This window comes from Tachyglossus aculeatus, unplaced genomic scaffold (assembly GCF_015852505.1).
Source record: "Tachyglossus aculeatus isolate mTacAcu1 unplaced genomic scaffold, mTacAcu1.pri scaffold_118_arrow_ctg1, whole genome shotgun sequence".
NCBI lineage: Eukaryota > Metazoa > Chordata > Mammalia > Monotremata > Tachyglossidae > Tachyglossus > Tachyglossus aculeatus.
Genome location: NW_024044849.1, coordinates 193,891 through 211,117, shown reverse-complemented (window position 1 = coordinate 211,117; position 17,227 = coordinate 193,891). Strand labels below are relative to the sequence as shown.

The 17,227-nt window shown below is 48.2% G+C and overlaps 2 protein-coding genes across 2 annotated transcripts; both read left to right on the top strand.

Moving 5' to 3' along the window:
• Positions 1-2,570: 2,570 nt before the first annotated feature.
• LOC119922672 (olfactory receptor 14A16-like) lies at positions 2,571-3,479 on the top strand (the record flags this gene model as incomplete). Its single annotated transcript, XM_038742370.1, has 1 exon — positions 2,571-3,479. A coding segment is annotated over exon 1 (909 nt), but the record flags the coding sequence as incomplete, so codon positions are not given.
• Positions 3,480-12,124: 8,645 nt separating this feature from the next.
• Positions 12,125-12,820, top strand: LOC119922677 (olfactory receptor 14A2-like; the record flags this gene model as incomplete). The annotated part of the gene is made up of 1 exon (XM_038742375.1): positions 12,125-12,820. A coding segment is annotated over one exon (696 nt), but the record flags the coding sequence as incomplete, so codon positions are not given.
• Between the last annotated feature and the right edge of the window lie 4,407 nt (positions 12,821-17,227).

The following is a 17,227-nucleotide window of genomic DNA, read 5'->3' as shown; positions in this document are numbered from 1 at the left end:
CCCTGCGCTATGAGCTCATCATGGATAGATGGGCCTGTGTGCAGATGGTGGCTGCCTCTTGGCTCAGCGGAAGTCTGTTTGGAGTCTTGTTTTCAGTTTCAACGTTCTCCTTGCCCTTCTCTGGGTCTAACACTGTCTAGCAGTTCTTCTGTGATGTCCCCTCACTGCTGAAGATCTCCTGCTCCGAGGACCGTGTTGCTATTGATGTGATCGTGGCTGTTGGAGTAGTTTTAGTTGTCGTCGGTTTCACTTCCATCATCATCTCCTATGTCCGCATCTTCCCAGCCGCGCTGAGAACTCCATCCTCTGAGGGACGGAACAAGGCCTTTTCCACCTGTCTGCCCCACCTCACCTCGGTTCTTGACCTGCTAGTATCTGTGTTCTATGCCGTGGTGCCTCCTACCCTGAACCCTCTTATCTACAGCCTGAGAAACAGGGACATGAAGGCCGCCCTGGGGAGGACCCTAAAAGGGGGAAATGCCCGGTGGCTCCTGTGGGATAAGCTGTGTGTTTCCTTGTGCTGATGATCCCATCCCTCAACACGGTACCCGCTCCAGGACTTATCCACATACAAAGGTGTCCTACAAGTCCAAAGAGATAGTCCTGAGAGTGAGGATTTGTCCAAGTCTCAGAGGGTGGTTGATGAATCCAGTGTGTGACTGACAATCCATTCATTCTTTGGGAGGCATCATGTACTAATGGAACGAACATGTGATTGGGAGTGATGAGACGAAAGTACCAATCCCGACTCTGACGCTGAACAGCTCTGTGACCTTGAATCAGGGACTTAGCATCTCTAGAATTCTCTGTAAAGTGGAAATTCGATACAGGCTCCGTGGGCTAGGGAATGTGTCTGATTTGATTATTTTGTTTTCACTCAAGCATTTGGAACAATTGCTTGGCACCTAAGCTCTTAATAAAAACGTTATTAGTAATTATTGTGCTAATACACACGTTAAGATCACTCGTGGTGGGTATGAAAGTTGGAAAATGGGGGGAAATATGGGAGAATGGAGACAATATGGTTACAGCCCCATCTGTCTTATCAAATTCATCCTCTTATCCCTCCATCCATCCTTCCATGAATCAATCAATCCATTATAATTGCCGATCACATTCTGGGTGCAAAGCACTGTAGTAAATTCTAAGGAGAGTAAAAAAAATGCATTGTCCCTGCTATCCAGGAGACTACAATATAATGGGGGAGATAGATACAGAATAATTGCCTAGAATAGGAGGAATTGGCTTTGAAGTCAGAGGCCATGAGTTCAAATCCCTGCTCCGCCTATTGTCAGCTGTGTGACTTTGGGCAAGTCACTCAACTTCTCTGGGCCTCAGTTCCCTCATCTGTAAAATGGGGATTAAGAATGTGAGCCTCCCGTGGGACAACCTGATCAACTTGTAACCTCCCCAGCGCTTAGAACTGTGCTTTGCACATAGTAAGTGCTTAGGAAATGCCATTATCATTATTATTATTATTATTATTATTATTGCATACCCCTTCCCCCTCTCAGGTTCTATCCTGGAGAGTTTCCAGTACTTTACCAGTCTCATCCAAGGTTGGGGGGAGAGTCAAGCAGAGGGATACCCTTTCCATTCCTAGCTTGGGCAGTGGCTAGTGAGTGGAAGGCAATCTGCTAGAAGTCAAAACACACCTGTTCTGGGCAGAAGAGGTAGGGGAGAGAGTCAAGGGTGGAGACTCAGTTTTACTGGGTGGAAGAAGGCATTGGTAAACCAATTCTCTATTTTTACCAAGAAAACTCTATGAATACAGTACCAGAATGCTTGCAGATGGAGGTGGGGCATTCTGGGAGAGATGCGTCCATGGAGTCGCCACGGGTCGGAGGCGAATCGACAGCATATGTCAAGACGTACCAAACCACTGCACCTATTAATACTATTGAACACTGCAGGTGACAAATAAATAAAACAGGTTGATTTAATAATAATGATGATGGTATCTGTTAAGCGCTCATTATGTGTGAAGCCCTCTTCTAAGCGCTTGCAAACTCCAAAATTAATTAGTGTTGGTTACTTCATCGATGCTATCAATCCACCGTATTTATTAAGCATTTATGGTATGCAGAGTCTACCCAGTAGACTGTTACCTCCTGGTGGGCAGGAAAATATCTGCCAACTCTGTTGGATTTGGATTGAACTCTCCCAAGCACTTAGCACTTAGTACAGTGCTCTGCACACAGTGAGCACTCAGTATTCATTCATTCAATCGTATTTATTGAGCGCTTACTATGTGAAGAGCACTGTACTAAGCGCCATTGTAAGTACCATTGAGCTACTGATTGATGTGTATCAGTACTATTGAACTCTATTGGTGATCAATGAATGCAAATGCTTTATTTATTAAAATGGGAACCAATCATATTTATTGATCACTTACAGTGTGTAGAGTACTGTATTAAGTGCTTGAGAGAGTACAGTACAAAGTACAAAGTAACACTTTATAGAAGTGTTACCTGCCCAAAAGGAACTTACAGTCTGTAGGGAATGCCAGTATTTCTAAATTGAAGTTCCCCTCTTCCTTTCCAGGGAGCCAGCATCATCTCCCAGAAATGATCAACATCTCCACCGTGACGGAGTTCCTCCTCCAGGGGTTCTCTGACATCCGGGAGCTGCAGCTGCTCCATGCCACGCTGTTCCTACTTGTTTACCTAGTTGCCCTTCTGGGGAATCTTCTCATTGTTGCTGTCACCACTCTCGACCAGCGTCTCCACACTCCCATGTACTTCTTTCTCAAGAACTTGTCCTTCATAGACCTCTGCTACATTTCTACAACGGTACCCAAATCCATTGTCAACTCCTTGACCAGTGACAACTCCATCTCCTTTCTGGGTTGTGTCTCGCAGCTCTTCCTACTGGTCTTGTTTGCCTCTTCAGAGTTTTTTCTCCTCACTGCAATGTCTTATGACCGCTATGCTGCCATCTGCTCCCCGCTGCGCTATGAGCTCATTGTGAACAAAACAGCCTGTGTTTGCATACTAGCAGCATCATGGCTCAGTGGGGGTCTGTTTGGAATCTTGTTTACAGCTTCTACCTTCTCCCTGACATTTTGTGGGTCCAATGCTGTTCAACAGTTCTTCTGTGACGTCCCCCCTCTGCTGAAGATCTCCTGCTCTGAAGTCCACATTGCCATTGATGTGAGTGTGGCTGCTGGGGTAGTCTTAAATGCCATCTGCTTCACTTACATCACCCTCTCCTACGTCTTCATCTTCTCAGCCGTGCTGAAGATGCCGTCCTCCGAGGGCCGAACCAAAGCCTTCTCCACCTGCCTGCCCCATCTCACTGTCATCGTCATTTTTCTCCTTACCGGAACATTTGTCTATCTCAAACCACGTGCAGACTCACCCTCAGCTCTGGATCTGCTGGTTTCCATGTTCTACACCGTGGTGCCTCCTACTGTGAACCCCCTTATCTACAGCCTGAGGAACAGGGAGCTGAAGGCTGCCCTGGGCAGGATCCTAAAGGGGACATTCCCCCAGCATCCATTTTGGGACAAAATGTCTGTGTCCATGTACCAATAATCCCCTACCACCTTTTAAAAGAGGAATTGCCCTTAGACGTATCCAGATATACCAGTGACCCAGAGTCCCAAAGAACAAGTTGGGATATTCAGGATTTGGCAAGGTCTATGAGGTTGGCTCATAAGACTAGGTCATAAGTGGCAATGCATTCCCTAGGAGGCCTCATGGCTCAACGGCACGTGAATTGGTGTCACATGACCTGGGTTCTAGTCCCAGCTCGGCCACTGGTCTGCTGTGTGACCTGGCGTTAGTGTTTGACCGTTCCTGGGCTCTTACTTCCCCTTACACTCTGAGTCCCTAGGGCACAGGAAACATGTCCGTTTGGATTGTAATTTCATCTTTGGACTGTAAGCTCATTGTGGGCATGGATTGTATCTACCAACTCCATTGTATTGTACTTTTCAAAGCGCTTAGTACAATGTAATGCACACAGTAAACACTCAACAAATGCTATCGATCGATTGAATTATTTATCATCACGTGGCACAGACTTTGACACAGAAATTGTTAACACCGAATAATAAAAAAATAATAATAATGGTGTTTGAAAAGAGACAGAGACATTCACTGATGGAATTCTATTCATTCATTCAATCATATTTATTGAGCGCTTACTGTGTGCAGAGCACTGGACTAAGCGCTTGGGGAGTACAAGTCGGCAACATATAGAGATGGTCACTACCCAACAATGGGCTCGAAGTCTAGAAGGGGGAGACAGACAACAAAACAAAACATGTAGACAGGTGTTAAAACTATCAGAATAAATAGAATAATAGCTATATATGCACATCATTAACAAGATAGTGTAGTAAATATGTAGAAGTAAAGTAAATAGAATGATAAATCTGTACAAACATATATACAGGTACTGTGGAGAGGGGAAGGAGGTAGGGCCGGGGGGATGGAGAGGAGGAGAGGGAAAAGGGGGCTCAGTCTGGGAAGTCCTCCTGGAGGAGGTGAGCTCTCAGTAGGGCTTTGAAGGGAGGAAGAGAGCTAGCTTGGCGGGTGTGTGGAGGGAGGGCATTCCAGGCCAGGGGGAGGACGTGGGCCGGGGGTCGACGGCGGGACAGGCGAGAACGAGGCACAGTGAGGAAGTTAGCGGCAGAGGAGTGGAGGGTGCAGGCTGGCCTGGAGAAGGAGAGAAGGGAAGTGAGATAGGAGGGGGCGAGGTGATGGAGAGCCTTGAAACCAAGAGGAGGAATGTTTGCGTGATTCGTAGGTTGACAGGCAACCACTGGAGATTTTTGAGGTGGGGAGTAACCTGCCAAGAACGTTTCTGTACAAAGATAATCCAGGCAGCAGAGTGAAGTGTGGACTTAACCGGGGAAGAGACAGGAGCATGGGAGATCAGAGAGGAGGCTGCTGCAGTAATCCAGTCGGGATAGGATGAGAGATTGAACCAGCAAGGTAGTGGTTTGGAACTTTGGTTTCCAGAGTGCAGCTTAGTAAATCATCACAACAGGAGGAGCCATTTCCATCCTATTCTTCCTCAAGCCAGGAATTTCTCCTTCCCATCATCCCATTCTCAAAACCTCAGTCTCCTTCCTCACCCCACTCACCCTGGGAGAGAATCATAGGATGGATTCAGAGGAATGTCTTGCTCTGTCAAGCTTTACAATCAGAAATTGTTCAATTGACTGATTGAATATGAAGCTGATTGTCTAAGGTTGTATATGAGATGAAGCTGAAATCACCCACAATTGTTGTAGATTGTCAGTAACACTAGAAACCGTTGGGATGTTGGGATGCAGATGCTGTTGTTTCCACGGGAACCCTGGGGTGCACCTCCATTGCTGCAGCTTTAATTACTGGGCATTTATCTCCGCAGGACCTCAGGGACCTCACAATCAATCAATCAATCAATCAATCGTATTTATTGAGCGCTTACTATGTGCAGAGCACTGTACTAAGCGCTTGGGAAGTACAAATTGGCAACACATAGAGACAGTCCCTACCCAACAGTGGGCTCACAGTCTAAAAGGGGGAGACAGAGAACAGAACCAAACATACCAACAAAATAAAATAAATAGGATAGAAATGTACAAGTAAGATAAATAAATAAATAAATAGAGTAATAAATATGTACAACCATATATACGTATATACAGGTGCTGTGGGGAAGGGAAGGAGGTAAGATGGGGGGATGGAGAGGGGGACGAGGGGGAGAGGAAGGAAGGGGCTCAGTCTGGGAAGGCCTCCTGGAGGAGGTGAGCTCTCAGCAGGGCCTTGAAGGGAGGAAGAGAGCTAGCTTGGCGGATGGGCAGAGGGAGGGCATTCCAGGCCCGGGGGATGACGTGGGCCGGGGGTCGACGGCGGGAGAGGCGAGAACGAGGTACAGTGAGGAGATTAGCGGTGGAGGAGCGGAGGTTGCGGGCTGGGCAGTAGAAGGAGAGAAGGGAGGTGAGGTAGGAGGGGGCGAGGTGATGGAGAGCCTTGAAGCCCAGGGTGAGGAGTTTCTGCCTGATGCGCAGATTGATTGGTAGCCACTGGAGATTTTTGAGGAGGGGAGTAATATGTCCAGAGCGTTTCTGGACAAAGATAATCCGGGCAGCAGCATGAAGTATGGATTGAAGTGGAGAGAGACACGAGGATGGGAGATCAGAGAGAAGGCTGGTGCAGTAGTCCAGACGGGATAGGATGAGAGCTTGAATGAGCAGGGTAGCAGTTTGGATGGAGAGGAAAGGGCGGATCTTGGCAATGTTGCGGAGCTGAGACCGGCAGGTTTTGGTGACGGCTTGGATGTGAGGGGTGAATGAGAGAGCGGAGTCGAGGATGACACCAAGGTTGCGGGCTTGTGAGACGGGAAAGATGGTAGTGCCGTCAACAGAGATGGGAAAGTCAGGGAGAGGACAAGGTTTGGGAGGGAAGACAAGGAGCTCAGTCTTCGACATGTTGAGCTTTAGGTGGCGGGCGGACATCCAGATGGAGATGTCCTGAAGGCAGGAGGAGATGCGAGCCTGGAGGGAGGGGGAGAGAGCAGGGGCAGAGATGTAGATCTGGGTGTCATCAGCGTAGAGATGATAGTTGAAGCCGTGGGAGCGAATGAGGTCACCAAGGGAGTGAGTGTAGATTGAGAACAGAAGGGGACCAAGCACTGAACCTTGGGGAACCCCCACAGTAAGAGGATGGGAGGGGGAGGAGGAGCCTGCAAAAGAGACTGAGAAAGAACGACCGGAGAGATAAGAGGAGACCCAGGAGAGGACGGAGTCTGTGAAGCCAAGGCCAGATAGCGTGTTGAGGAGAAGGGGGTGGTCCACAGTGTCAAAGGCAGCTGAGAGGTCGAGGAGGATTAGGACAGAATATGAGCCGTTGGATTTGGCAAGCAGGAGGTCATTGGTGACCTTTGAGAGGGCAGTTTCCGTGGAATGAAGGGGACGGAAGCACACAGGCAGAGGCTTTTGGCATTGGCCAAGACACGAGGTCCCACCTGAGTTGATCCTCTGGGGATTGCCCGTGAAGCAGTGGCTGCTTTATCTTTGGGGATGGGGGACTCTCTGGAGAACTCCCTGCCCAGAACTCTGATCTCCCTGCCCAGAGTCGATCAGAGAGGGGCTGAAGGTGCCATGCTGTCCCTTCCTTCATAGCCAGCTGCACCCAAGAACTGGAGTGGAGAGAGGACCATCCCAAGCCAGCCGAGGTCAGAGCCCTCCAGCCCTACACTGTCTCAGTGAGTGTGACCAGGGGGTGGTGGAGTGGGAGGGAGAAATCATGAAAGGGATGCAAGAGATGGAGCCATTCTGGGGGAAGTGCTCACACACGGAACCAATTTCAGACTTTGGGGCAGGGCTACATCTCCAGAGGGGCAGGTGGGCTTTCAGGAGGGTATGTATTTGACAGTGCAGTGGCCCCAACCATCACTCATCTCCCTTTCCTCACCCACCTCCATCCAGCTAACATGGAAGTTGTTTCCTGGCCGGGGCCCTGCTGCAGAGCATCAGCATTATGCTCTGGTCACTTCAGACAGGAGTGGGTCCTGAAGGTCAGAACATGTTTCTGGTGAGAAATGACAGGGAGGGAATGAGAGAGTGTGATTGATTCTAGACCAGGAGGACTATCATCAACTCCTCCATGTAGTAATGTTGGGTGAACACAATGGAGGTAAGAGGTTCAATCCCTTCCCTACTGGACTTACTAGTCTGCTGGGCTAGACTGATCTAAAATCATTTAGAGCTAGGGGGAAATAAGAATGGAAAGGTGGCTGCACAGCTTAATAAGTGCTTAGTAATGTGAATCTATAGGTAGGGAAGTGCAATGAGCAGTTGTGAATGTGGAAATGCAGAGGTGGTATCTGGCCTGATTTGGCATGGGGAGGAAAAACATCAATCTGGGCAAATTTGAAGGGAGAGGGAGATTCGGGAAGAAAGAAGGATCTAAGCCATGTGTTAGAGAAGGGAATGTCCTTTTTCATTCATGCATTCATTCAATCGTATTTATTGAGCACTTACTGTGTGCAGAGCAGGGTACTAAGCGCTTGAGTAGTACAAATCGGCAACGTATAGAGAAGGTCCTTACCCAATAACGGGATCACAGTCTAGAAGGGGGAGAGAGATGACAAAACAAAACAAGTAGACAGGTGACAATACCATCAGAATAAATAGAATTATAGCTATGTACACATCATTTATAAAATGAATAGAATAATAAATATGTACAAACATACACAAGTGCTGTGGGGAGGCGAAGGGGATTGGGCAGGCAGTGGATGGGGAGATAGGGAGAGGAGGAGGAGGAGAGGAAAAGGGAGAAGATCCATTTCTAAGGGCTTGAGGGTAGTCGGTGAAGAGGGAAGGGAAATACGGAGGAGAACACCGGTCAAAAACCTTGAAGCTAGTGGCAAGGAGTTGATTGGAGTCAACCAGACTTCAGTCTGTTTCATTTTCCTCTGAGAACCACTATCAGATTTCTTTTGTTGGCAGCTGTGTGCATTCCCAAAATGGGGCAGGGGAGGCAGTGAACAAATCTTGGCTGGCGGAGGTCTTGAGGGGAGGAAGAGAAGGGAATCTTCTCCCATCACCTTCCAGGGAAAAAGTGTGTCTGGGCCCAGGGAGAGGCATACAGTAGTGGCAGTAGTAAGGGGACCCGGGTTCTAATCCTGACTCTACTATTCATTTTTTCATTCATTCATTCAATCGTATTGATTGAGCGCTTACTCTGTGCAGAACACTGTACTAAGCACTTGGAAAGTACAATTTGGCAACAGATAGGGACATTCCCTACCGAACAACTGGCTTGGGGACCTACCTTCCAATCCTGGCTCTTCCCCTTGTCTACTGTGTGACATCAGACAAGTCATTTTGCTTCTCTGTGCCTCAGATACCACATCTGTAAAATGGGAATTTAAAGTTAGTCTCACGGTAGAAAGCCTTGAAGATAATTGTGAGGTATTTTTGTTTCATGTGAAAAGATACATGGTGACAGTGAATGGTTTGGAAAAGTTTGAGTGCTTCTTCGTCTTTTCTTTTGCTATCATGTCATCTTTGACCCATAGTGAATGAATGGGCACATCTGTCCAGGAACAACCCATTCTCCAACTGCAAATGTTCTGGTTGTTTTCCCATAGAGTTTTCTTGGTAAAAATATGGAAGTGGTTTACCATTTCCTTCTTCCCTGCAGTAAACCTGAGTCTCCTCCTCAACTCTCTCCCATGACACTGCTGCCCGGTACAGGCGAGGTTTGACTTGTAGCAGATTGCCTTCCACCTTCTAGCCACTGTCCAAGCTGGGAATGGAACGGGTATGACTCTGCTTAACCGTCCGTCTGGTAGCCGAGACTGGTAGAGTACTGGAAACTCTCCAGGTATGATTCTGAGTTGGGGGAGTGATGCTTTAGCCAATAGTTAAATGAACAAATGAGTGGCTAGATAGGTGTGGGTTTGTGTGACTGTGTGTATTTATGTGTACGTAACCACAGTCAGTTTAAGCGAGTGTGTGTGTGTGTGTGTGTGTGTGTGTGTGTGTGTGTGTGTGTGTGTGTGTGTGTGTGTGTCTGAGCGGGCGTCAGAAAATGTTTCTGGTGGGAAGTGAGAGGGAGAGAATGAGAGAGTGTGATTGGTTTTAGGCCAACAGCACTATCATCAACTCCCCCATGCAGAAATGCCAGGTGAACACAGTGGAAGTAAGGGATACAATCCCTTTCCTCCTGGACCTGGCAGTCTGCTGAGCAAGACTGATCCAGCTAGGGGGAAATAAGCATGAAAATGTGAATGCACAGCTTAATAAGTTCTTACATTGTATTGTGAATCTCCATGTAGGGAAGAGCTATGAGCAGTTGTGAATGTGTAAATGCAGAGCTGGCATCTGGGCTGATTTGGCATGGGGAGAAGAAGCAGCAATCTGGGCAAGTTTGGAGGGAGAGGGAGAATCGGGCAGAAGGAAGGATCTGAGCCATGTGTTGGAGAAGGGGATGTCCTTAGAGACACAGGGAGCACATCTGTTTCCAAGGGCTGGAGGGGAGTTGGTGAAGAGGGAAGGGAAACACGAAGGAGAACACGGGTAAAAAGCCTTGAAGCTAATGGCAAGGAGTTAATTGGAGTCAACTAAACTTCATTCGGATTCATTTTCCTCGAAGAACCACAATCAGATTTGTGTGCCCAGGGTGGGGCAGGGGAGGAAGTGAACCAACCTTGGCCAACGGAGGTCTGGAGGGGAGGAGGAGAAGGGAATCTTCTCCCATTACCTCCCAGGGAAAATGGGTGTCTGGGCCCAGGGAGAGGCAAAGTGTAGTGGTAATAGTAAGGGGACCTGGGTTCTAGTCCTGACTCTGCTACTAATTTTCATTCAATCATTCAGTCGTATTTATTTAGCAATTACCATGTGCAGAGAACTGTACAAAGCACATGGAAAGTACAATTGGGCAAAAGATAGAGACAATCCCTACCCAACAATGAGCTCGGGGACCTGGGTTCTAATCCTGGCTCTGCCCCTTCTCTGCTGGGGGACGTTGGGCCAGGCACTTTGCTTCTTTGTGCCTCAAATACCGCAACTGTAAAATGGGAATTGAAACTGAACTCTAAGTGCTCAGTAAATACCATTGCTTGATTAATTGATGGGTACAATTAACAGCATGGCTCAGTGGAAAGGGCATGGGCTTTGAAATCAGAGGCCATGAGTTCAAATCCCTGCTCCGCCTATTGTCAGCTGTGTGACTTTGGGCAAGTCACTCAACTTCTCTGGGCCTCAGTTCCCTCATCTGTAAAATGGGGAATAAGAATGTGAGCCTCCCGTGGGACAACCTGATCAACTTGTAACCTCCCCAGCGCTTAGAACTGTGCTTTGCACATAGTAAGTGCTTAGGAAATGCCATTATTATTATTATTATTATTATTATTATTATTATTATTATTATTACATACCCCTTCCCCCTCTCAGGTTCTATCCTGGAGAGTTTCCAGTACTTTACCAGTCTCATCCAAGGTTGGGGGGAGAGTCAAGCAGAGGGATACCCTTTCCATTCCTAGCTTGGGCAGTGGCTAGTGAGTGGAAGGCAATCTGCTAGAAGTCAAAACACACCTGTTCTGGGCAGAAGAGGTAGGGGAGAGAGTCAAGGGTGGAGACTCAGTTTTACTGGGTGGAAGAAGGCATTGGTAAACCAATTCTCTATTTTTACCAAGAAAACTCTATGAATACAGTACCAGAATGCTTGCAGATGGAGGTGGGGCATTCTGGGAGAGATGCGTCCATGGAGTCGCCACGGGTCGGAGGCGAATCGACAGCATATGTCAAGACGTACCAAACCACTGCACCTATTAATACTATTGAACACTGCAGGTGACAAATAAATAAAACAGGTTGATTTAATAATAATGATGATGGTATCTGTTAAGCGCTCATTATGTGTGAAGCCCTCTTCTAAGCGCTTGCAAACTCCAAAATTAATTAGTGTTGGTTACTTCATCGATGCTATCAATCCACCGTATTTATTAAGCATTTATGGTATGCAGAGTCTACCCAGTAGACTGTTACCTCCTGGTGGGCAGGAAAATATCTGCCAACTCTGTTGGATTTGGATTGAACTCTCCCAAGCACTTAGCACTTAGTACAGTGCTCTGCACACAGTGAGCACTCAGTATTCATTCATTCAATCGTATTTATTGAGCGCTTACTATGTGAAGAGCACTGTACTAAGCGCCATTGTAAGTACCATTGAGCTACTGATTGATGTGTATCAGTACTATTGAACTCTATTGGTGATCAATGAATGCAAATGCTTTATTTATTAAAATGGGAACCAATCATATTTATTGATCACTTACAGTGTGTAGAGTACTGTATTAAGTGCTTGAGAGAGTACAGTACAAAGTACAAAGTAACACTTTATAGAAGTGTTACCTGCCCAAAAGGAACTTACAGTCTGTAGGGAATGCCAGTATTTCTAAATTGAAGTTCCCCTCTTCCTTTCCAGGGAGCCAGCATCATCTCCCAGAAATGACCAACATCTCCACCGTGACTGAGTTCCTCCTCCTGGGGTTCTCTGACATCCGGGAGCTGCAGCTGCTCCATGCCACGCTGTTCCTACTTGTCTACCTAGTTGCCCTCCTGGGGAATCTTCTCATTGTTGCTGTCACCACCCTCGACCAGCGTCTCCACACCCCCATGTACTTCTTTCTCAAGAACTTGTCCTTCATAGACCTCTGCTACATTTCTACAGTGGTTGCCAAATCCATTGTCAACTCCTTGACCAGTGACAACTCCATCTCCTTTCTGGGTTGTGTCTCGCAGCTCTTCCTACTGGTCATGTTTGCCGCTACAGAGTTTTTTCTCCTCACTGCAATGTCTTATGACCGCTATGCTGCCATCTGCTCCCCGCTGCGCTATGAGCTCATTGTGAACAAAACAGCCTGTGTTTGCATACTAGCAGCATCATGGCTCAGTGGGGGTCTGTTTGGAATCTTGTTTACAGCTTCTACCTTCTCCCTGACATTTTGTGGGTCCAATGCTGTTCAACAGTTCTTCTGTGACGTCCCCCCTCTGCTGAAGATCTCCTGCTCTGAAGTCCACATTGCCATTGATGTGAGTGTGGCTGCTGGGGTAGTCTTAAATGCCATCTGCTTCACTTACATCACCCTCTCCTACGTCTTCATCTTCTCAGCCGTGCTGAAGATGCCGTCCTCCGAGGGCCGAACCAAAGCCTTCTCCACCTGCCTGCCCCATCTCACTGTCATCGTCATTTTTCTCCTTACCGGAACATTTGTCTATCTCAAACCACGTGCAGACTCACCCTCAGCTCTGGATCTGCTGGTTTCCATGTTCTACACCGTGGTGCCTCCTACTGTGAACCCCCTTATCTACAGCCTGAGGAACAGGGAGCTGAAGGCTGCCCTGGGCAGAATCCTAAAGGGGACATTCCCCCAGCATCCATTTTGGGAAAAAATGTCTGTGTCCATGTACCAATAATCCCCTACCACCTTTTAAAAGAGGAATTGCCCTTAGACGTATCCAGATATACCAGTGACCCAGAGTCCCAAAGAACAAGTTGGGATATTCAGGATTTGGCAAGGTCTATGAGGTTGGCTCATAAGACTAGGTCATAAGTGGCAATGCATTCCCTAGGAGGCCTCATGGCTCAACGGCACGTGAATTGGTGTCACATGACCTGGGTTCTCGTCCCAGCTCGGCCACTGGCCAGCTGTGTGACCTGGCGTTAGTGTTTGACCGTTCCTGGGCTCTTACTTCCCCTTACACTCTGAGTCCCTAGGGTACGGGAAACATGTCCGTTTGGATTGTAATTTCATCTTTGGACTGTAAGCTCATTGTGGGCATGGATTGTATCTACCAATTCCATTGTATTGTACTTTTCAAAGCGCTTAGTACAATGTAATGCACACAGTAAACACTCAACAAATGCTATCGATCGATTGAATTATTTATCATCACGTGGCACAGACTTTGACACAGAAATTGTTAACACCGAATAATAAAAAAATAATAATAATGGTGTTTGAAAAGAGACAGAGACATTCACTGATGGAATTCTATTCATTCATTCAATCATATTTATTGAGCGCTTACTGTGTGCAGAGCACTGGACTAAGCACTTGGGGAGTACAAGTCGGCAACATATAGAGATGGTCCCTACCCAACAATGGGCTCGAAGTCTAGAAGGGGGAGACAGACAACAAAACAAAACATGTAGACAGGTGTTAAAACTATCAGAATAAATAGAATAATAGCTATATATGCACATCATTAACAAGATAGTGTAGTAAATATGTAGAAGTAAAGTAAATAGAATGATAAATCTGTACAAACATATATACAGGTACTGTGGAGAGGGGAAGGAGGTAGGGCCGGGGGGATGGAGAGGAGGAGAGGAAAAAGGGGGCTCAGTCTGGGAAGTCCTCCTGGAGGAGGTGAGCTCTCAGTAGGGCTTTGAAGGGAGGAAGAGAGCTAGCTTGGCGGGTGTGTGGAGGGAGGGCATTCCAGGCCAGGGGGAGGACGTGGGCCGGGAGTCGACGGCGGGACAGGCGAGAACGAGGCACAGTGAGGAAGTTAGCGGCAGAGGAGTGGAGGGTGCAGGCTGGCCTGGAGAAGGAGAGAAGGGAGGTGAGATAGGAGGGGGCGAGGTGATGGAGAGCCTTGAAACCAAGAGGAGGAATGTTTGCGTGATTCGTAGGTTGACAGGCAACCACTGGAGATTTTTGAGGTGGGGAGTAACCTGCCAAGAACGTTTCTGTACAAAGATAATCCAGGCAGCAGAGTGAAGTGTGGACTTAACCGGGGAAGAGACAGGAGCATGGGAGATCAGAGAGGAGGCTGCTGCAGTAATCCAGTCGGGATAGGATGAGAGATTGAACCAGCAAGGTAGTGGTTTGGAACTTTGGTTTCCAGAGTGCAGCTTAGTAAATCATCACAACAGGAGGAGCCATTTCCATCCTATTCTTCCTCAAGCCAGGAATTTCTCCTTCCCATCATCCCATTCTCAAAACCTCAGTCTCCTTCCTCACCCCACTCACCCTGGGAGAGAATCATAGGATGGATTCAGAGGAATGTCTTGCTCTGTCAAGCTTTACAATCAGAAATTGTTCAATTGACTGATTGAATATGAAGCTGATTGTCTAAGGTTGTATATGAGATGAAGCTGAAATCACCCACAATTGTTGTAGATTGTCAGTAACACTAGAAACCGTTGGGATGTTGGGATGCAGATGCTGTTGTTTCCACGGGAACCCTGGGGTGCACCTCCATTGCTGCAGCTTTAATTACTGGGCATTTATCTCCGCAGGACCTCAGGGACCTCACAATCAATCAATCAATCAATCAATCGTATTTATTGAGCGCTTACTATGTGCAGAGCACTGTACTAAGCGCTTGGGAAGTACAAATTGGCAACACATAGAGACAGTCCCTACCCAACAGTGGGCTCACAGTCTAAAAGGGGGAGACAGAGAACAGAACCAAACATACCAACAAAATAAAATAAATAGGATAGAAATGTACAAGTAAGATAATAAATAAATAATAAATAAATAAATAAATAGAGTAATAAATATGTACAACCATATATACGTATATACAGGTGCTGTGGGGAAGGGAAGGAGGTAAGATGGGGGGATGGAGAGGGGGACGAGGGGGAGAGGAAGGAAGGGGCTCAGTCTGGGAAGGCCTCCTGGAGGAGGTGAGCTCTCAGCAGGGCCTTGAAGGGAGGAAGAGAGCTAGCTTGGCGGATGGGCAGAGGGAGGGCATTCCAGGCCCGGGGGATGACGTGGGCCGGGGGTCGACGGCGGGAGAGGCGAGAACGAGGTACAGTGAGGAGATTAGCGGTGGAGGAGCGGAGGTTGCGGGCTGGGCAGTAGAAGGAGAGAAGGGAGGTGAGGTAGGAGGGGGCGAGGTGATGGAGAGCCTTGAAGCCCAGGGTGAGGAGTTTCTGCCTGATGCGCAGATTGATTGGTAGCCACTGGAGATTTTTGAGGAGGGGAGTAATATGTCCAGAGCGTTTCTGGACAAAGATAATCCGGGCAGCAGCATGAAGTATGGATTGAAGTGGAGAGAGACACGAGGATGGGAGATCAGAGAGAAGGCTGGTGCAGTAGTCCAGACGGGATAGGATGAGAGCTTGAATGAGCAGGGTAGCAGTTTGGATGGAGAGGAAAGGGCGGATCTTGGCAATGTTGCGGAGCTGAGACCGGCAGGTTTTGGTGACGGCTTGGATGTGAGGGGTGAATGAGAGAGCGGAGTCGAGGATGACACCAAGGTTGCGGGCTTGTGAGACGGGAAAGATGGTAGTGCCGTCAACAGAGATGGGAAAGTCAGGGAGAGGACAAGGTTTGGGAGGGAAGACAAGGAGCTCAGTCTTCGACATGTTGAGCTTTAGGTGGCGGGCGGACATCCAGATGGAGATGTCCTGAAGGCAGGAGGAGATGCGAGCCTGGAGGGAGGGGGAGAGAGCAGGGGCAGAGATGTAGATCTGGGTGTCATCAGCGTAGAGATGATAGTTGAAGCCGTGGGAGCGAATGAGGTCACCAAGGGAGTGAGTGTAGATTGAGAACAGAAGGGGACCAAGCACTGAACCTTGGGGAACCCCCACAGTAAGAGGATGGGAGGGGGAGGAGGAGCCTGCAAAAGAGACTGAGAAAGAACGACCGGAGAGATAAGAGGAGACCCAGGAGAGGACGGAGTCTGTGAAGCCAAGGCCAGATAGCGTGTTGAGGAGAAGGGGGTGGTCCACAGTGTCAAAGGCAGCTGAGAGGTCGAGGAGGATTAGGACAGAATATGAGCCGTTGGATTTGGCAAGCAGGAGGTCATTGGTGACCTTTGAGAGGGCAGTTTCCGTGGAATGAAGGGGACGGAAGCACACAGGCAGAGGCTTTTGGCATTGGCCAAGACACGAGGTCCCACCTGAGTTGATCCTCTGGGGATTGCCCGTGAAGCAGTGGCTGCTTTATCTTTGGGGATGGGGGACTCTCTGGAGAACTCCCTGCCCAGAACTCTGATCTCCCTGCCCAGAGTCGATCAGAGAGGGGCTGAAGGTGCCATGCTGTCCCTTCCTTCATAGCCAGCTGCACCCAAGAACTGGAGTGGAGAGAGGACCATCCCAAGCCAGCCGAGGTCAGAGCCCTCCAGCCCTACACTGTCTCAGTGAGTGTGACCAGGGGGTGGTGGAGTGGGAGGGAGAAATCATGAAAGGGATGCAAGAGATGGAGCCATTCTGGGGGAAGTGCTCACACACGGAACCAATTTCAGACTTTGGGGCAGGGCTACATCTCCAGAGGGGCAGGTGGGCTTTCAGGAGGGTATGTATTTGACAGTGCAGTGGCCCCAACCATCACTCATCTCCCTTTCCTCACCCACCTCCATCCAGCTAACATGGAAGTTGTTTCCTGGCCGGGGCCCTGCTGCAGAGCATCAGCATTATGCTCTGGTCACTTCAGACAGGAGTGGGTCCTGAAGGTCAGAACATGTTTCTGGTGAGAAATGACAGGGAGGGAATGAGAGAGTGTGATTGATTCTAGACCAGGAGGACTATCATCAACTCCTCCATGTAGTAATGTTGGGTGAACACAATGGAGGTAAGAGGTTCAATCCCTTCCCTACTGGACTTACTAGTCTGCTGGGCTAGAGCGATCTAAAATAATTTAGAGCTAGGGGGAAATAAGAATGGAACGGTGGCTGCACAGCTTAATAAGTGCTTAGTAATGTGAATCTATAGGTAGGGAAGTGCAATGAGCAGTTGTGAATGTGGAAATGCAGAGG